This window comes from Podarcis liolepis (assembly GCF_965112155.1).
Source record: "Podarcis liolepis genome assembly, chromosome: 1".
NCBI lineage: Eukaryota > Metazoa > Chordata > Lepidosauria > Squamata > Lacertidae > Podarcis > Podarcis liolepis.
This window is the reverse complement of record NC_139554.1, coordinates 64,630,052-64,652,183: the sequence shown is the minus strand read 5'-3', so window position 1 is coordinate 64,652,183 and position 22,132 is coordinate 64,630,052. Positions and strand designations below refer to the sequence as shown.

Sequence of the window (22,132 nt, the reverse complement as noted above, 5' to 3'; positions counted from 1 at the left end):
CCCTAACCCCCAGATGTTGCGCCCGGTGCGGCCGGCCCCCCCTGCACCCCCACGCTACGCCACTGGTTTGGTGCCTAAAGGTATATAATGAAGGCACCAGCTGAATCTCCCTGGAAAGAGCATTCTAGAAATGGGAAGCTACTCTAGAAAAGGCCTCTTCTTGTGTTGCCATCTTCCAGGCCTCTCATGGAGGAGGCACATGAAGTAGGGCCTCACATGATGGTTGCAGGGTCTGGGTAGGTTCATATGAGGAGAAGTATTGCAGTCCTTGAGGTGTTGTGGTCCTGAGGTAATCTCCTAGGAAAGGGAAGGGCTGCAGTGGGATGTGGAAGTGTCTGAATCCAGGGACCTCCTTTCATGCTTCACCACCAAGAGCAGATTCCTCAAGCTACTGTTTCTGTTGGAGGTTAACAAGGACAGAAACCTGAGGACTCTGCTGGTTTTGAGCTCAAAGCTCTACTGGCTTACAATTCTCAGATATATATGCTAATATATATAATAATATGCTTCTAGGGGCATAATGATGTCCTATCTCTCCAAAGGATGACCTCAAAAGTATATTTAAAGATAAAATTGCCCTTCATCTGAGAATCAATGGGTGGTTTACAATATGAAAACACAGAAATGCATACCATAGTAACAGACATAAATACTGTCCTCCCCGCAGCTTAGAAGGCTGTAGATTGTTTAATTAGCCAAAGGCATGGAAGAAGAGGAATGTTTTTACCTGGTGACTAAATATATGCAACAAAGGTGCCAGGCGAGCCTCCCTAAGAGAACATTCCACAAGTGGGGAGCCAACACAGAAAAGGCCCTTTTCTCATATGCCACCCTCCAGACCTCTTGTGGAGGAGGAACACAAAGAAGGGTCTCAGATGATGATCACACGAGAACGGGCCTTTTCTGTGGTGGCTCCACACTTGTGGAATGCTCTCTTAGTTAGGTCTGCATTGGTTTGTATGGGGAGAGGCGTTTCTTGAGGTACTGCGGTCCTGAGCTGTTTAAGGCTTTATAGGTCAAAGGGCTCAGAAACTAATTGGCAGCCATTGCAAGTCAGGCCAGGATTTGCATTATATACTCATTTTTTTCTTGTCCCAGTGAGCAATCTGGCCGCTGAATTCTGCACTGAATAAAATAGAATATTAAGATACCCTCCATAAATTTATCCAGCTCAAGTCTTGGACAGTTCCTTGTTCCTAGGACATTCCAAAAAGGCTTTCCTATAACTTGACAGTGCTAACAGGAGCTACTCTTTTCCAATCTTAATATGTAGCCATTTGCTCTTGTAAGACCAACAGTCAAATCCTCTATTGCAGCCCCCCCCTCCCCCGGTTAAGGTATTTTCAGAATGCAGTTGATAACCATAGAGGCCTCATTTTCTAAACTTAACAGTCTGTTTTTAAAAACAACTCCCCCTCTCTTTACGAGGTACTTTCTCCATTGCAACAACCACCTGAGTCCCTGTTCTCAATACTTACTAACTGAGCTCATTCTTCCTGAATAAGAACTGAACAAGGCCTTTCTATCCTGGTAAGAAATACAGTGGTACCTTGGGTTACAGACACTTCAGGTTACAGACTCCGCTAGCCTGGAAGTAGTACCTCAGGTTAAGAACTTTACCTCAGGATGAGAACAGAAGTCGTGCGCCGGTGGCAGAGGGAGACCCCATTAACTAAAGTGGTACCTCAGGTTAAGAACGGTTGCAGGTTAAGAATGGACCTCCAGAATGAATTAAGTTCGTAACCAGAGGTACCACTGTACATGAAATAATCTGCATTTGAGTAGCTTATACTTATGCTGTGATCAACTGATCAGAATAAAACTTGCTTTTCTCTCATTTCCAGTGACTGAGACATTGAGAATGATACAATACATACCCTCAAATAAAGAACCAGATGTTTTTGAACTATACTAGTTAGGAAGCTGAGATTAAACAACAGTTTATTCGTTCAGATGCAATGAGAAACTGGTTTAAACTAGCCAGGATAGGAATAGCAAAACTGGTATGCAAGGAGGGGAGGGATGACACTTGTTTGTAGCTTAATAAACTATGATTTGTTAATCAGGCCAGTATTACTACATCCAAACTAACCCTACATGTAATGATTCTAAACACTGATATCTACTAAAATCCAAACAAACTACTATTATTATTCTTTATTAGTAATTTTTAATATATTCTTTATTGTTAATTATTGTTGTTGTTATTGTTATTATTAAACTAGACCCAACCAGGCTATCAGATGCGTTTGACTTTGAAAGGCGCAGAGGTGCTTGGCTGTAGACAGAGCTCTGAGTTCTGAAATTCTGCGAGCTGAAATGATAGCCACTACAAATGAGACCTTGAAGGAGACCTCCCCTTGTGGTTCAAAGGGAGGCTTGTAGAGGTTCCTGGATGGGAATCTGTGGCTGGTCAGGGAACACTTTAGAGCTGCCTCTCTAAGGAATCATTTCAAGAGTGGATGGGATGAGAGGGGGGCAGTGGATGGTTATGGCAGGATAGAAGAGAGAGCCACTGCTTGCCATTTGAGGGTATTTGAGTGAGGGCCTTTGCCAAGGCCATCCTGGAGAAAGGAAAGGATAGTGGAAAACTTCCACTTTCTTGGAGAAGTGTATTGTGGTTGCACACCAGACCTGAAAGGTTTCCTAGGCGGATTGGTACTAGTGGATGGTGGAGGGCCTCCTGGAGTGTAGGAGTGTAGCAAAGGCATCTGTAGGTAAGTCCAGCTTGGTAAAGAGTCATCGTTCAAACTCCACGCAGTCAGCTGGAGCCAGTTGGGCTCCAGATAAAGAACTGGGTCCTGAGACAGGAGATTTGTGAGGTAAGTACCACGGAGGGGAGACTGCCAGGTGGAGTATTTGAGGGAACCAATAACAACAAGACCAGAATGCAGAATGGTGTGATGAGGAGCTCTTCTCTGATCTTCTGGAGGACCCTCAGAATAATGGGAAGTGGAGGGAAGAAAAGACCTGGTGGCCATGGGAAGAGCGGGGCAATCTGGTAAAGAACCGTGGGAGCTGATGATTCTAGTCTGAAGCAAACATGGCATTGGCTGAACTTTGACAGAAGCTGATGGAAAATTGCCGAATGCAGTTGCCATTTTGCTTGGTCCATTTTCCTGCAGTCTTGGCCAGTCTCCTTGATTGTTCAGGAGACTGGAGATGTGCTTGGCTGCGGCTGACTGGATGTTGTGTTCTGTCCAGCTGAGGAAGAGACATACTTCTGCCTGAAGCTCCCAAAATTGGGCGCCTCCTTGTCTGTTGATGCTGGATTTCTCTATGATGGAATCTGTGATGGATTAGGACGTTGCTGAGTTTGACAGACAAAGAGTTTCCATTTTGAATTTCCTGTAGGTTACCTATTGGTTCAGAAATTTTAGGTCCAGGATGGCTCTCCAAGAGACGTCATCTTTTTGGGGTACCACAAAGGAGATTTTTTTTTTTTTTACTGCAGAGCATAGTGAATCTATGCCTCTCCAGATAATGCCGAACTAACTCTTAATATCCATGATTACTGGCTATTACAGGCTGGGGGCTGATGGGAGTTGGAGTCCAACAGCTTCTAGAAGGCAACAAATTCCCAAACACTGCTCTAGCACTGACATACCCCAGACAAAGGTAATACAAGGTTTCCTTAGTCCTCTATGTATCATAGTATCAAACCATTTAGGCCTTAGATAATCAGTATCAGTAAATGAGTCTGGGTACAGACTGGTAGCCAGTACAATTTTAACAATAAAGGCAGGGTCTCATGTTCCAGGAAGATGAGCCCATTCAGAACATGAGCAGCGGTATTTTCTGAGAGGTATTCAAGCATAGTTCCACAAAGAATAATACAAACTTGTCTCTAAACTAAAAAAAAATCCCAAATGCTGCAACCTTTTCTTACAGGAGTTGCTCCACCCCTTCAATCATTTTGGTTGCTCTTTCATGAACCTTTTCCAACTCGACAATATCCTTTTTGAAGTGAGGTGACCAGAACTGTACAAAGTATTCCAAATACAGTTGCATCATAGATTACCAGCAACAACAGGCAACATAACAGATATACAAAGACAGGGATAACATCCCGATGCCCAGTTTCGTCCCCATGTCTAATCTGGCAACACTACTGCAGAACCAAATGTCACTCACAGTATCTGGTGTTCATTCACTTGATCAGCTTTTGCCTGGGCAATATATCGCCGAGGACTTCACTCAGCGGTACTGTATATTGCTGGTGAAAATGCCACCACTTTTGAGTCCCTCTGCTAGTCGTGGCCGCTAGGGTTCCTTCTTCCAGCGGCACTGCTAGCAGAGGGACTCAGGAGCAGCGGCAGTTTCACCAGCAATATATCAATGAGTGAACCTGCCATTGCACTCCGCCCTCATACAATGAAGACGGAGAAACAAGCTGTATCAGCAAGGTGCCAATACACCTTGTTCCTCCCTCTGCGTCTTTAAACTGCTCGGATGAGGAGTGTGCAGCTGCCCTTACCACAGCCCAGCAGTTAAATGAGCCCCCAGCCTGGTGCTGGCTCCTGTGAGCTGGTGTGCCGGAGGTGGGGGGGGGCTCCCTGAAACTGCTCAGCTGAGGAGAGTGTGGTTGGAGCTCCACACTTTGAGCAGTTAAAGGAGCCCTGATGCTCTGCCCGCTCTTGTGTGAGCGGCAGGAGCACTGGGGCTGTCTCAGCTGGAGAGCAGGAATCCTCCCGCTCCCCAGCTGAGCTGCGCAAACAAGCTGTGTTGTCCCAGTGCCTGGGTGAAACCGCCTCAGTTCCTGACGTGAGAGCTGGGGCAGTTTCCCCTAGGGCCTCACGGGCAGAGGCCAATGCAGATTGTTTTTTCAACATTGCAGTATATTGCCAAACCACAATGTTTGGCTGGCGATACACCGTGATGTTGAAAAGCTGGTATCACCCAACCCTAGCTTCCAACATGATGCAGGCCACTATCTGCATTCTACAGAGGACAACCAGGTCAGTCTACTGGCATCAGAAATGGCAATATCCAAAAACCAGTGGGACCTTATTTCTGTAACTGATCTTAAAAAGGTCATCCTCGAACAAAGGAATTTCAAAGAAAGACTGCAACATGAAACTGCTGAATTGCAAATCATAAAGACTGAACTGAGACAAAGTTTTTTTTTTAAAAAAAATTGTACCGCATGTGCCAATGCCAGGATATCTGTGTTATCAACAGCAACTGTTTACTGTGAATAGTTACTGTTCATAATATATTTATCTCTGTTCATACCGTCTGCATTTCATTTCTTTTTCACTTCACTGGTTACACTCCTCCCCCAACACATAATAACCCTTCATGTATCTGATGAAGAGGGCAATAGTTCTGAATTGTAATTTGGTCCAGGTACAACTTGATCTATGGAGGCAATAATAGATTAAGAAAAACAGCAAGCACACTAACTTTTGGAGTAAAACTACTAATAAATGCAACGTACTACACAGGCAGGGTTACAAAACACAGTAACAGGATAGAATAAGCCATTTTGTCATCTTAAAGATACAGAAAATTGCACATAATAATCAAGTCATTTGCCTGAGGCCATGTAAGCAAAATGTAGGACAAAAATTTGGTTTCTCTATTCCATGTGTGCCGTCTTCTTAAATTATATGTAGGTCATATGATTTAAATATTGTGCATACACCTCAATATTTGACTAGGCCAAGGAAGGGGAACCTTTAGGTTTAGTAGGGATGGGGGGATTTTTGGGAAAAGTCAGTCCAATACAAAAAGGAATGGGTTCTACTTTAACCAAAAATGGAATCAGATTGCTACTACTGAGCTATGAAAATTTATATTCCAGTATGAACAAAAGTTCATCCAATCAGTGTTATTGCTTCCAGCATTGTCTGCAACATATTTTTTTTTACATATATAATAAAGAAGGATGGATATGAGAATCCTATTGGTTTCAAGAGAACTCTCTTCCAAGAAAACATCCTTAGCACTGATATTTAATTTATACTACAGACAAGACACTTGAGTAAGAGAAGGTTGGATACCTGTGTCAATTGTCTGAAAAATGTAGCATATTTTGAACAGGTTTTTTCTGTAGTCAAGGTAGAATAGAAATACTGCTTTACTAGTTATAATTTTAATTTTTTATGCATTTCAAAGACAGAAATAATATTAGAGGCAGAATGACTTTGGGAAATCTGAATTCTTGTTAGAAACCAAGTACCTCTTTCTGATTCAGTTTAAATATAAGAAATGTGCTGCATTTGAAATAGCTATATATCTCTGCTGCTTCCTCAAAGGAGGGAATTAAGTAATTCATAGAGGACCAAACAGCGACTTGCCTACATATGCAATCACCAACAAGCAAATATCAAGCAGAGCATCCATCTGATGTTTGTAATCAAATGGTAGGTTAAAGATACTGAATTTTACAATCAGTTTACACTAATCCCTTATTGAGTATAAAATTATAGCCTGTCATCAGGAACAGGCTGCCAAAGCTAGGTCCAGATGGGAGACTGGCTGGGAAAAAAGATGAAATAGGTGGGGAAATGATGGGAATCTGACAGAAGACATGACTGCTCCCTCTGCTGGCAAGGCCCTCATCTGCTTTAATTTTTAACTAATGACTAGTTTTTCTTTAAATATTAATGATGCAGCCAATAAATAATGCAAAGTGTTCCTTCTTCGGTCTGTTGCTGTGTGTTTTCACATTTCTGAACTCATGATGCCCTATTTTACGAAAATATTTTTTAAGAAAAGAGAAGGCTGAAGGATTTATCAGCTAGCTTTTCCTGTTTTAAATTGCACAATTAAACAGCACCTTTTAAAAAATGTGAACTATGAAACGTACTGTTTATGTTTCAGAAATTAAAAGTAAATATAATGAATGAGACACAACATATACTTTAAAATACATGCGATACAGACATTTCTAAATCTCATGCCATGCAAACACAGCTCATGGGGGAGGAGTAGGGAGAATGGATTTTGAAGAGCTTCTAACAGAAAGACTGTGGAAAAACATTTCTTATTTGATCTGCAACGTAAGTTAATAAGCTGAAGTAAGACCATTTTATAAACATCAATTGAAGGATTTTGGACTCCAACCAGAAACTCCCAGAACAGGAGGGATCAGTTTTTTTCACCCACTGTTCTCATCTGAATCCTGGCTGAAAAGCTACTCCAGCTCCCAGCTTTCCAGAAGGCTCCATCCCAGGAATCCTCGTCTGCCATTTGGTTTGCTGATTTTAATCTCTCAGGACTTTCTTACAGTGGCTCCACTATGCTGAACTGGCACTTGCTTCAAGAAGTGAGTTATTATTAAACTTGTAGGTCAATTGTGGCACTAACAACTCTTTGGAAGCTTTCAGCCACAGTGTACAATTTGCTGGAGTAATTAAATATTAATTCTAAGTGTTACATTTTGTGGCTAAGAGCTTTTATTTTCCATCATCAGTCTGGAACAGAAAGAGGTTAGAAGGCTAATTTAATCTCCCTCCCTCCCCCTAGCATTAAAGCTTAACTACACAGGGCACAAAAACATCATTAAAGATGCAACATTCCTTTATATCATAATTATCATGTAATTAATAGAACAGACCTAAAAGATAGAGATAAGCAGGTAGGTGTTAAGAAAATAAGGCAATAGTTTGTACTTTATAAAAGTATTTTGCAGAAATTTGACTATACATTAAATGTTAAAATCATGTTTATTTGTTCTATTTGGAAAAAGCTGCATTTGAGCAGCAAACACTCTTCAGTGGTTTTCAAAAGTGCATCACCTTATTTATAAATAACACAAAACATTCAAGAAATATAAACATTACCAAACTTTCATTTTCCAAATACAGATAATCAAATCCTAATTATTCTTACTAGACTCTTTCCTTTTCTCAGAACTGTCTAAATAAGCTCTATACATGAGCTCCCTGCCTTCTGCCTTTGTAACAGTTGTGTCCATACTTGGATGCTAGACATTATATTAACTATCTAGCTCAGCAGCCAAAATACTCCATATGCCTAAACAGATGAGTACTCACCATACTGTGAGAACATCTAACAATCTCAATCAGTGCTGCAGTTTTCATTCTGAAATCTTGACTCTCAGTTAAACAAGACCAAGTTATTTTACAGAACCCTACAATTTATTTCAGATTAGACAAACACATTTGTTCTGTAACTTGGTTTTGTTGTTGCTAATCTCAGAATCACACAACTGAAGTGTACCCAGTGAATCATATACTTCAATCTACATTTTTTAAAAGAGACTATATAGCTCTAAGGCTGTCCTTCAAAAATATGTTTTCTTGAAAGACCCTAGGAAAGAAGATTGCAATCTTCTTGAGACAATTTAGACTGCAATTCTGGAAGTAAGTCCCACTGAATTCAATACTCAATACTTTTGAGTAGACATGTTTAGGATTACACTGTTAATCTACTGCTGAATGTCAAAGTTAATTTTAAAAAGTATTTAAGAACTGTCAAAATGTCCCCACCACCCTCAGTCTTATCACCAAGATCAGATAGGAATACAGTGGGGAGGGGGATCAAAATGAAGTACAAGGAATCTTCCATAGGTGACAGAATTTGTGGAACATGCCATCCACCCAATTTTGGGTGATTTTTCTTTCACCCAGCAGCTTCTATGCCCCATCTCAAGCTACTGTCAAAGATTTCCCCACCCTGAGGAGAGGTTTTTACAGGGTAGGTGGTACAAGGGAGTGCAGTAGATTTGGGGCAGGGAATTCCCTTGTGTGAAGCTTCCTTCTGCTCAAAAATCCAATGCTATTTTTGTTGCTTAGTATAGTTTATCTTCTTAAATGTGTGAAATTTTACAAATAAGTTAATGATTTATTACAGCTTCCACTAAGGAACTCAGATAAACATTGTTTTAGTTTCATAAAACTCTTCCTGTGGACTGGCGTAGAGGTAATAGTTGGGAGGAATATGGTAACTGCAGCTATGAAACTGGGAGATGGCAAAATGTTTTACACCCTCTAGCTTCTCTCCTCTCTAGAGTGAATCTCGGTTGGTCCTGAGTACTGTTAACTGTTGTCAAGGAAAACTAGGGATCCCTTTAACCAAGATGGGAAATCAGCTTTGAAGTCTGATTTCAAAACCGTGTTAAGAAAGAAACCACATCAGCCTAACAATGATTCATGCCAGTACAGATGTAATACTTAATCATACTCACAGGCGACTAAGGAAGAGGGGATGAAACTTGCTTGTGAAAGCGCTATGGAGAGGGACTTTGTGATCTGGCAGCACACACCCAATCTCTTAACCATGGTTAGGAGATGCTCATTGTTACACCTGCTAAAGATGATTAGGTCGAGGGTATGTGACTTGTCCAGGACAAGTTACTTTTTTGCACATGGTTGAAATATTGATAATATAATTTTTTTAGGCAAAAAATGGTTTACAACATAATTACTATCAACCTGGCAAACCTGATCCCACAATCCTATGACCTTCTATAACTCCATGTGCAGTCATCAAAATGTTCTCTTTTATTTACATTTAGAAAATAAAGTAGCACAAATCTAGTCTTAGTACCATGAAAACTAAGTTCTATATTTTTCCTCTAGAAGAGCACCAAACACATTTTCCTGTTATAGTACAGAGACTACAAGATGGGAAATCATGGGAAATCTTAAATAAATTTAATTTTTAAAAATAGATAGAATAAAAAATATTAGTTCTATATGGTATTCTTTACCTCCAAGAATAAAAATGCTTAAAGAATAAAACAGCACAGAAAAATATATAAGCACATAGCCTGCTCTATTTGATAATCAAAACATAAGTTCTAAAATATTCTAATTGATTTGAAAGAGACTTTAGAGGCAATAATACCCAGCATGATCACAAAAGTCTATAGATGTGAAGAGGTTTGTTTCTGGTTTTCTTTCTACTGAGAAACATAATGTAACATGTACTCACTTCAGTGAATTCAAAGAAGCAAGATATAAATAATTCACCATCTACATTTTTAAACATATCATATGAAATAATGAAAACACCACACTAAACAGTACCTCACTGAATCCTTGAGGAATATAACAAGGCTTATTCCTACTGACTTTTCGTTTATCAGTTTCCCTTGGTATATGCTGAGTAATAATTCTATCCACTTATGAAACAGGTTCACTTTAACTAGTTGGATCCTACAACAAAAATAAACAAATTAGCAATTTGTACTGTTTGTTGCAGGACTAAATAGTATAGTTTCGCCCCCAAGCAGATATAGTTCCAATCACTATTTACTACCCTGCAGAAAAGCAAACTGTAACTGCTCATGCACCATGGGGCTTTCCTGCCCCCAACTTGCAACTGCCTGTGCTCCTTAAAAAGCTACTTTTGACAATAGGGAAGGGAAATTGGAGATATTTGGGGAGAGACAGCTTGCACAGGCAGAACTCTGCTTGTTTTTCTCCAATTACTCCTTCCACTGCAGAACCCAGGGCCACATCCCAGGTCTTTCTCAAGAGCTTTCTCAACCCTCAGGAGAGGCTTTTCAGGGCTGTGGCATAAGTGAGTTCCATTCATCCAATCTTTAGATCCAAGCCTATACATCTTCCCTTTGTAGAGTTTGATGTTATTCTACTGCAAGACACAGATGATAAAGATATACAAACACAAATAGCAACAAAATGCTCAGGGACCTTACAGATGTCTGTCACTCTGACTGGACATTTTAGACTGTTCAGTGATCACAGCAAATAGAAGCACTATAAAGGGTTATCTTCCAATTCACATTCCTGGAGAATATATTGTATTATTGGCCTCTATGGTGGTAAGTTTTGATTCAGCTCGCAATAAAGCAATTTAGGAAACCAATTTTGTAGTTTCCCCAGTCTTTAACAACCCAATTTTTCTGACAGTTCCTGCCCAATGCAATAAACTCCCATGGAAACTACATAGAACATAAATGATTATTTAATCTAAAGGCTATAGGAGAAAAGTTGTTGTGTTAATTTAATAAATAATAACTACATTTGTGTTACATTTGCTAAACAATTGTGTGCATTATATACACCTTGAGTGGTTTTACTCTTAAACATGCTTTAAAAAAAGGAGACGTTTTATTGTTTTAATTTTTTTTTTGTAAGCTGCCTTGTAAGGGGTGCTCTTGAAAACCAAGATATAAATACATTAAATAAATAAGCTAATTCTACTGGAAATATTGAATAAATAGACATATAGAACTGCACATGAATCTCTTTTATGCAAAGGTGAAACAAGGAAAACTTTTGTCTTTTAGACAAAGATCTTTCCCTTACGTTTTTTTAATCCACTCACAAATCCCAGCAACAGAGTTGTGAGAAGCTCAGTAGTGAGAATGTGAGCAGCTGCTGTTATTAGAACTAAAAAGTCTGTCTAGTGCTTGAGACTGAGAGACCACATGTTCGGCTGTCCTCTCATCTTGCCATCCTCACCAATTAACTATTAACATGGAGGGCTGGACACATGCTCTTGGGGGCTCTTTAACAGGCTTCTTGGAGACTGGAACAACTACACAGCAGGGCTCTGGGAACTGAGTAATGTGGGATATAGGAAAACCTCAGCCGCTTTGCTCCTCCTGATAACAGTTTGCTCTACAGTTTAAGCATTCTGTTAAGCTACTGCTTAATGGAAAGAGGATGCTTGAGGTTTAACCATTGCTAGCTACATTTAATGTTACTACTGTGGCAAATACATCAAAATTAATACAACACATTTCTTCACTAAGCCTAGCCAAAGGTGACACACAGGGTTTTAATATTAAATCTGCAAAATGCTGGGGAAAGTGTGTGTGTGTGGAGGGGAAACCAAATATTTAAGTAGGAGAATAAATCAGCTGCTAGCAATTGGAAATGCAGCATTCTTTGCTATTATAAAGTTATTTTACTTAATAATGCATGAAGTCTTTACTATTTGTCCATACCAATATTAAAGTTCTATTACTTAGATTATAAATATGTGTAGTCTTTCATATTTGTTAATACAGTGGTACCTCAGGTTAAGTACTTAATTCGTTCCGGAGGTCCGTACTTAACCTGAAACTGTTCTTAACCTGAAGCACCACTTTAGCTAATGGGGCCTCCTGCTGCCGCTGCGCCACCGGAGCACGATTTCTGTTCTCATCCTGAAGCAAAGTTCTTAACCCGAGGTACTATTTCTGGGTTAGTGGAGTCTGTAACCTGAAGCGTATGTAACCTGAAGTGAATACTGTACCAATATTAATATTTGCAACTGAAAACCGTGGGCTTCAACTAATTGAATGTGGGAGCATAGTCTATAGAGCCTTGCTTTTCCCATCTTCTGCCAGCTCAAGGACTCAGGTGCACCACAAGCAGAGCCAAGGGGCCACTGCAGGGAAGGGAGTTTTCTGTGCACATCCAATCTCTCCATCTTGCCCCTTACAACATGTGAATTACTTATGCTCACTTCAGGAGTAACTTGAATGATGCAGAAATAGGGATTCAACAGGAATGGAGGAGTCATGCATGGACCTCCCAATTCCTTGCAGTGCTGCCTTCCAGACCACTTTTATGTGCTCATATTAGCAGGTGAGAAGGAAAACAAGGCTGAATTAGTTCCTTATGGGATTCCTATGTACACATGCTGCTCCTGTTCTCAACTGAATCAAGTCCTATAAGTACAAAACTTGAATATTCATCCTTAGCCAACCCAAAATGTATTGTTTTAGGTAGAATGGCTGTTACAATGTAAGCTACATATCTCTTAACTATCCATTACAAAGAGACCAAATTTGCAACAGAACCAATTGTTTTAATTTTGGGGCAATGCAATACAAAAAGTGCTCAAGGGCTCTGAAGTCATACTGGTGTGATATACATTTCAAAAATAAATAAAAATATTCTGTCTAGGGCTATTCAAAATCCACTTGCAAGATCAGTTAGGAAACAGTCAGAAACATGCTATGTGAATGGGTACCTCAGGATTAAATACCTTCTCTCCATCTGTAATGCCCTGCGAAGTTTAAATGCAACTAGGTCAAAGCCCTCTTTAACTTTAAACCTAAAATATCCATGGTTGTTCACCTTATCTCTATGTAACTAATTTTATCAAAGAAAGTATTAGACTGGCCTTGAAATATTTTTCTTTATGAAACCATATAGGCTGCTTGTCACTATTTCAGAAATTAAAAGTGCTAATATACACTTAGTATTTGCTCCAATAGTTCCCTAATTCAGAAATCAAGCATAAAATTTGAAATTCCTTGTCTATTGTGCTTCACACATAATGCTGTGCTAAATCATGGTTTAGTATGGACAAGCTTACATGCAAGCACTCTTTGCTCCTTCTCAATTGTTTTACTGCTGTACTGAGCTAAGCAGTGGTTTGGCTTAGCGTGTCATATGAACATGGGCTTGTGGTTTAGCTCTCTAGAAACATCATAAGCTGAACCAAGGCTTGTCCTATGGTTTACAGCTTGTGGTTTGTCTGGAGAATAGCCATACAATGGTATCTCGGGTTAAGAACTTAATTCGTTCCGGGGGTCCGTTCTTAACCTGAAACTGTTCTTAACCCGAGGTACCACTTTAGCTAATGGGGCCTTCTGCTGCCGCCACACGATTCCTGTTCTCATCCTGAGGAAAAGTTCTTAACCCAAGGTACTATTTCTGGGTTAGCGGAGTCTGTAACCTGAAGCATCTATAACCCGAGGTACCACTGTATCATGAGCCCATATTCCAATGACATGCTAAGCAAAACCACTGCTTAGTTCAGTGCAGTATAGCAGGAATTAGTGGGGAGGTGGAAAAGCATGGTTGCCTGTTCTCACAAAGTCATGTTTTGGCTTAGTGTTACATGCAAATGAGGGCACTATATTTGCTCTCCCTTCATCTTTTGTGACCATTCCAGTGCTCTATTAATTCTTCCAAGTAATATCTAATCAATGTGAGATTCTCCCAGCAAACATCTTCAGGATCCTTGAACATATGTCATCATGCTGTACTGTTTCAATTTAATTTAACTTGCACATTCTCCTTTTCTATTCTAACCTCTGGCCATACATATGGGAACGAGCTTGCAATAGTTTGTTAAGTGTAACTTTCCCTTCAAAAATGACTAGCCTTAACACCCCATTTCCCCATTTATCACACTTTCTCATAAGACTATGATGGCCTAGCACAACTTTAAATTACATCATTAAATTGAGTTATATTAAATAAAATAATGATAATAATTTAACACTATATTTGCTACTGAAAAAATACAGCTAATATAAGGTGGACTTTAGCAATTCAATATCACCACTTTGGCATATTCTGATCATTAAGTATCCATTTAAGTGATTGTCAAAAAAAAAGCAGCATAGAAGTCTTCTAAAAATAATTCAAAATAACTTGATGGTGCTTTTCTTTATGTATCCACCACAATTAAGTTGCACTTAGAATAAGCCTACCTGGATCAGATGAGCTGGAATAGTAATAATGCAGGCAGACAAAGATGTTCTAAGGAGACCACGGAGAGCATACATAAATTTTGTGAGACTATGAATATTTTGTGGATTTTCAGTGCTACAAATGTCATCACCCCATAGTACTGAACCAACGCTCTGAATTCCAATCCTCAAAATGTTTCTTTGCTTCTTCTGTCAAATATAAAAAAGGTAACATATTCAGTAACGTTTGAAACATTGAAAGGAAAGAAATAAACTCTAGAATATCCTTGTTGGGATCGGGGAGCAGGGGGATGAGGTGGAAATGAGAGAAAGGAATAGGTGGGTTTATAGGGAAATCCAAGAGCAAAATGCACTGTCACTCACAGGCTTTCCCCCTAAGCTGTCCCACAACTCCCCCTGTGCTAAAATCTGAGGATGCCTCAGAAAGCTTCTATATGATTATTAAAGTCTCTCATTTCTTTTGAGAGGGTTTTTTCAGTCTAGGGAACAGAATGAGCAAGGTGTATTGAGTGAGACCATCACTTGATTGAGGTGGTGCTCAGCTTCAAGCTTGTCTGGATGAATGTGGTTATGTAGACTCATTTCAAGCTGGTTTCCAGCATTGATTAAGCATTGAAACAACCTTGGTCACCCTGATGGATTACGTTGTTGGTTCTCCTTAATCTCTCTGCAGATTTTGAAAGCACTGACTGCAACGTCTTCCTGGAATGGTTTTATGGGTTAAGAGCATTAGAATTCACTCTTATCGACCAGAGCATTAGAATTCACTCTTATCGACAGAGAGGAAAGTAGAATTGGAAACTTATGCTCAGCCTTTGACATTTGGGTGGCAGGATTCTGTAGGATTTCATCTGGTCTGGATTATTATTTTTTAAAAAACCAACTCTATGAAGCTGCCATCCAGGGATCTGGAGCACAATGTAATCAGTATGGGCATAATACACAGCTCTACCATCTGAATCAGGAGAGGGTGTTGGGGCAGTGTCTGGAAGGAGTCACAGAACAGAAGAGGGCCAAAAATCTGAGTCTGAATCCCAGTAAGACAGAATACTGTGGGTGAGCAATTCCATGATTCAGGGTTTCAGAAGTTAGATTGTTTGGGATAAATCGCCACACCCTCAGAAAGAGAAGTGTCACTGCTTAGGGGGAGGGGGGAGGTGCTCTTAGAGCCACTGTCACTTCAAGTTCAGGTAGCTTCAGTGGCAAGGAGTGTCTAAGCCTAGTGCTTCCTGGATTGAGAGGGCCTAGCTATAAACTGCACATGCTTTGGTAAGCTGTCATTAAGACTACTTCAATGCACTCTACATGGGACTGCCATGAAGAACATCTGGAAGCTGCAGCTGGTGCAGAATGCAGCAGCCTGGTTACTAATTGGCACTGCAAAGTGGATCATTTATCACCAATCCTTAACGTTTTGTACTGGCTGCCTATTTGCTACTGAACCCAATTTAAGGCACTGACTCTGGTGCATAAAGCCTCTCATTACCTGCAACCAATATGATTGCTTAGCTGGGTCAACTCTCCTATCAGGAAAGGTTTTGGGCTTTTTAGTTTATACAGAAAGGCAAATGGGGGTGTGGTAAGGACATGATTGATATAGGCGTATAAAATTAAGCATGGTGTGAAGGAAGTGGATAGAGAGAATCTTCTCTTCTCATAATACTGAAAAATGAGGTCATCCACTAAAGACGAATGTTTGAAGAGCTCCTCGAACAGATTAAGAGGGGCAGATTAAGAGCCTGCAGCAACCTAGCATCCTAGACGTATGCTTAGTTGAATCCAGACAGAGATCCTTTTCAATGGTTGCAACCAGGCTCTTGAGATCCCCCTCTTCAGAGCCTTGTCTTGCCCTCTCTTCAATGGCCTTCAACTTGGTGGTTAAAAAGCTTCCTTTTCAGGAAAGCTTTTGGGCCATGAGGGGCCACCTTCGCATGGAATTTTTAATATTCGTCTGTCTTTTTTATACACACAAGCACCACTTCTGATGTTTTAATGTTTTTCTGCTGCTTTTAGTGTTCTACTGTTACAATTCTTAATATAATTTTCATTTATTGTTGTTAGCCCTCTTGAACACAACTTTAAAAAGGTGGGATTTAAATATTTTAAATCATGAAACAGAATTGTTACTAGAAATGAAGTGTTTGGCTCCTCTTGCTGTGGTGTTGTTTTTTTTAAAAAAGAAGAAAACAATTCTTCATGTCTTAAAAATGGCTTTATCCAGTTGTGAGTTCTGGGTTATTAAAAAAGCATTGGGGACATACCTTAGTACTATTTTTATCCCTCACCCAGTGTCTACACATTAAACTCTTTCCCAGTAGCAGGTTATTTGATGTCTGCTCCCAGGGTTTTTATGTCACTTTGGTGCTGTTGCTTCCGATATTCTACAATTTCCTTCTTCCAAAGGACCTGTCATCATGTTGGAGGAGCAGCTCAACAAACTGTACTAGGGGAACTGTTATGACATGCCTGTTGCTATGGTAACCAAAGCAGAGGTGCCTGTCAGGGACCAATTTACTTCTCCAGAAGGACACTGCTAACTACTAAAGGGAAAACATACTTGCACATTATGCTCAGTGCAGACTGAAAACTAAAACAACCGGGAGAATTCTGCTTGATAAACATTAATAAAAATTACGCTAGAATGCAGAAGCATTAAATAGAATCCATATTTAAAGAGACAAGTTAACCAGAGGATAAACTCCCAAGAGTAGTGCATTAGTGCTTTGATTTTGGACAGAATAAAATAACAGAATTAACTCTGCAGATAACTTTATGGTACTTGCTAGAATAAACTTTAATACATTTTGTAGGTAATGGTGGATATTAAACAATCATAAATTAAATAATATCCTAAACCTTATAACAAACAATCTTTATTACGGTCCAGAGACCAACAAAACATTACAAATCAATACAGAATTCATACAGCCTACCCCCAGGTTAATCAAGCACTTTGTTTGGAATATAGGGCTCATTTGTTCTTTCAACCACCGATAAAAACTTTGCCACTGCCAAAGTTCTAGCTTTTGTCCGGTCTTCCAGTAGGAACCTGACATAGTGAGCCTCTGACTTTCCCGGGAAAGGCACCAGCAAGGGTAGTATCAGTTCAGCCCTGGCCTGCTCATACTTCGCACAATGTAACAAAATATGATTTATGGACTCGATGTCTTGAGCACACGAGCAAAGTCTGTCCTGGTAGGGAACTCCTCTCAACCTACCATCCAGCACTGCAGAGGGGAAGACATTCAGTCTGGCCTTGGTGAAAAGGCTTCGATAGTTAGGTACTGTCAGGTTTTTGATGTAAGGTGTTAACTCAAAGACATACCCATATTGAACTCCTGCTGCCAGTGGACTACAGACTGCGTGTGACCGAGATCGCAAGTCACTGTGTGCATTGTCCCATAATCTTTGCTTTAAAGCCTTTTGGGCGCCTTCATAGCCCAGGTAATACAGTTGGGGGGGAGACAGACCAATAGAGGTGGCTTTTTTAGCCATGGTTTTCTGCCATTTGCTGACAAATTCCTCATTGGTGATATGTTGGTACAGACCCTTCCCTAGATTAAACACTGAAATCCTGAGCCAATGTCTTAGGGCAGCCCACCATGCTCTAGCTGAAATTGGGCATTCACCAGCTTCCAACAGAAGTACGGAGTTGGGGACGCAGTTAGGTACCTGCAGCAGAGATCGTATAAATTTTGCCTGAAAGCCATCTAGCTTTGGCAGGTCCCCATTATGCCAGACATTTGCTGCATACAGGAGTTGGGAAACGGGCTTTGCGTTGAAAACCCTTAAGGCTGCTGGAACATATTTGCCGCCCTTTGTGAAGAAGAGCTTCCTGATTTACAGCAGAAGCTGCTCTGATTTACAGCGGCTCTATCCCTGGAAAATGACTAGGAAAAAGAAACGACCGGCCTCATCTCCAGAAGGGAGCCCACAGAAGAGAAAGCAGAGCAAAATGGATGATTTTGTAAAAGCACAGAACTCAGAACCTACCACACCAAACAGAACTCATTCCCAGGTAGGTGGGGATGCTTTATTGGGCGGAGATCGCCCAGGGGAGAATGCTGAGATGAGCGCTCATGAATTATCCCATGAACTACCATCTGAGGGGGCACCGCTCTATGCAGAAATACTCGCGGACCACTGTCTGCTGACTGCAAGAACAGTGGAGGAAATTAACATCAAATTACAAAAGGTAACGTCTCTCCTGGCGGAGTTGGTGCTCCTGACAGCCAAAAATAGCCAACTCAGTACTAAAGAGACCGACCATAGCGTTGCCCTCCCTCTAGACCATCATGTACAGGGGTGCAACCGGCCCAGACTTGATAACCAAGAGACTACAAATACTAAAAACAACAAAAGCGAAAGTAGGGACCTGATCCTACAAAGTACTCAAGTAGCTCTGGACATATATCCTTTTAATGGTATCCTGCCTTACTGGAAATCAATCGACAGTGTGAAGAGAAACTTTAAGCTTTTACTAAATATCCATTGCAACACTCTGATCGCGATAAACTTGCTTTGCACGGACCCCCAGCACACTAGACTCACGCTGACATTTTCTGACTCAGCTACCCCTAAAATGCTATTGAAATATAGGGCCATTTTACAGGACTATAATATTGTTTTGAGGCGTGTTTTAAAGACACAGAACGAAAACAACTACTGCCAAACTTGTCATATAGCCGGACCAACTCCAAGCAATCAGCACCCTCTCTGCCGAAGGGCTTTCGCCACAGGGCCATGATTCATTCGGAAGGGCCGTCAAAGATGAATATGTGCGGTGAACCCAGCTGCAACACTCACTTGGAGAGGAAAACATCAGACCAAAAAGGTCAAACACACAAAGAACGCCAGCCCAAGCTAGATAATTCAAAGATAGGACTCTCCATTACGCCTTTGGCAGATCCAGAATTTCACCACCCTCTATCCCTAAACCTTATATTCTGGTAATTGATATATTCTATGTAGAAGAATGCATATATAAAATAACACTTATTCTGTTTTCTTTTGAAAATTAAGACTACATAAAAAGATGCCTGAAGATAAGCTGTGCAGGATGTACAGAAATCCAAAGGGCCTTTCAAGCAGCATTCAATCTAGTATGAGGGGCTTTTGCAGCAGGAAGTAAAAGCTAGTTCCCTACCTCACCTTCCCATGACTGCATTAGCACTTTATGCATTTGCACATGCCTCTGATCTTGGCCTCTGGATCAGAAGTTTTGTTTTGGTCTATAATATTTAGTGGATGATATAGAGAGTTCCCAGCCCTCCCATGAATGCAGATTTTCATGCACGGGAGGGATCCTGGCAGCAGAAAATATCTCCCATATGGAGCAGTGTACATGAGAGACCGTGGCAAGGGCATGGTGTAAGACTCAGATTTTGTTTTTTAACAATAAGACAAAAAAATTCTTAAAAAAAAGACCTTATGCTACAGTAATCACATGTAACTTACCACCAGTGGTGTAATATTTCATTAATATTTGGTAGTTGTATAGAAAATGCATTTATTAATGGATTATTATTGCATTTGCCAAAGCTACTCATATTTGTCAAAAACAGAAAAAAGCCTGATGGTAGGAAGCTGCCTTACACAGAATCAGCCTATCTAACCAATACGGTCAACTGTGGCTGGCAATGACTCTCAAGCAGAGGCCACTCTCAGCACATGGGCAGATTTAGGGCTATGCGAGTGGTATGCATGCACTGGGCGCCAACTTAAAGCCTGGTGAGGTGCAGGGCTTAGGGACAGAGGCCTGTGGCTTTGACAGGGTCAAAGAGTCCACCCACCTCCTTCCCAAAGCTTAGTGCTTTCCCAGCTTTGGGAAGGAGATGGGAGGGCTCTAGGACCCTGTCAGAGCCCTCACATCTCCTTCCCAAAGCCGGGTGGAGGCAGCACCAAATTTGGCCTCACACAGGGCACCATAGTTTCCAAGTCTGCTGCTGCTCAGCTCCAAGTATCTGATTCTTTAACTAGAAGAGTAAGAGACTGACCCTTCTGAATACAAAGCATGTGGTCTACCAGTAAAAACTTTAAAAAATAGCTGCTGTTTACTTCATCATAGCTTGGAAACCACATGTTCACTGCTGGATCACCCTTTCAAACAGTATGAAAATTGTATTTGCATGCTTGTAGATGAAGTTGCTTAATACCTGGGGAGTGGAGCCATCAAATCCTTGCTGATGAATGACTTTCTGAATAGAATGAAGAAGTCTGGTATAACCATCGGCCATATTACTAGAGAGAAAGGAGAATACTAGACTTAATAAATACATTCTAACAACAGGAATAACATTAAAAACATAGTTTTGCAAATGAAAGGTGATACATTACAATTCTCCACCAAACAATGAAATCTTTGAACAAGTTAATCATATGAATATTTACACATGCTCAATAAGGTTGCTTGTAAGGCTTGTAAGTGTGTCTTATCTTAAACGAACACATACAGCAGCCAGTATCTAGCACCTTACCTCCTGCATCCTCCATGCTCTCATTCCTCAGCAAACCAGGAAGACTCACATCAGTGGGTCTTCAGGCTTCAGTATTGGTAGTTGACTTCACAGGTCAATCTGGACCCATCAGGTCTTATAAAAGCCTGACTGATCAGTCTGAACAACTTGTTGGTGTGGGAAACTGAATATGCTTCTCTCACCTTTCCTTCTCATTGGCTGCTCTGGAATCTGACCACCAACCCACATTCAACAAGATCATAAGTCCATGACCCTCTAGATGACTGTCTGCCTGTTCTAAATTTCAGTCAGTGTGCACCATAACTGGACCCCCAACTGCCCTGGACCAGTGACCTTCTCTGAGCTTGGCAGAGGCGTTACATTGTTTTACGTTAATTAGTGTACTCCAACTTAGAACTACTTCAAATTTCATTTATAACAAAGAAAGCACATCTTTGGAAGGAAAAGCTTATTGTAACATGGACCCATACATAAACCTGTTTCATAGAATTAACATAAAAAGCACATCACCAAACTACTACAATGCCTTCTATTTTGTTCTATTTGATGTTTCAGCCACATTACCTCTCTACCAAGTCACCCAATTTTTCTCAACCAGTGTTCTTTTTGTACACTTTTGTCAGTTTCATATACTTATAAGTTATTTTTACACATATCATATTCTGCTTTATTTACTGTGTAAACAAATCCAAGAGGAAAACCTTATTTAGATCATATTCTCAAATTCTATGGTAGGAATCAACATAGCACTACGAAGATTGTTCTATCAGCAAAAGCATTTCTGCTTGCCTGGTGGAATGATCCTGCCTCCCCACTCCCACCCTGTTCTGGGAGTTCTCTTGACCCCCTGAACCGCTTGGGGTGGGTGTGGAGGAATAAAGGGGGAAAGTCCCATTGTGCTAGCAGAACCCATTAGTTGAATCAAGCCTTATGCTTACATCTGGACAATTAATTAAATTAAAATACTTTGCTTAGCAGTTGCACATGCTGAAGTGCATTCATTTCAATATGATTACATACCCCTCAACAATTCCAATTTGGCCAGGATGGCCACAGAATGAGTTAAGCCACCACAGTTTCTGACTTGCTCTCAGGGCACCCCAATTTCTCCCAGCCAGCAGACAGGGGCCACAGAAGCAGCTCCTGGGGCAGCAGCAGCATTGAGAAGAAGGCACAAGGGCTCCTTCCCAGAGCCTTGTTAGCACTTACTAGGTTTTGGAAAGAAGAAGGGTGGACTCTAGGACCTTTTCCTGGGGAAGTGGTGCATTTCCCTCCCCCG

General features: G+C 40.7%; 1 protein-coding gene across 4 annotated transcripts in view; it reads right to left on the bottom strand.

Moving 5' to 3' along the window:
• Positions 1-22,132, bottom strand: part of ELP4 (elongator acetyltransferase complex subunit 4) — a 143,723-nt gene that overhangs the window by 77,867 nt on the left and 43,724 nt on the right. For all 4 annotated transcript variants that reach the window (XM_083465066.1, XM_083465068.1, XM_083465067.1 and 1 more), the window contains exons 6-7: positions 20,533-20,617; positions 14,378-14,566 (exon numbers count right to left, since the gene is read on the bottom strand). In XM_083465066.1, coding sequence (XP_083321192.1) covers positions 14,378-14,566; positions 20,533-20,617 — 274 coding nt within the window. The remainder of the gene's footprint in view (positions 1-14,377; positions 14,567-20,532; positions 20,618-22,132) is intronic.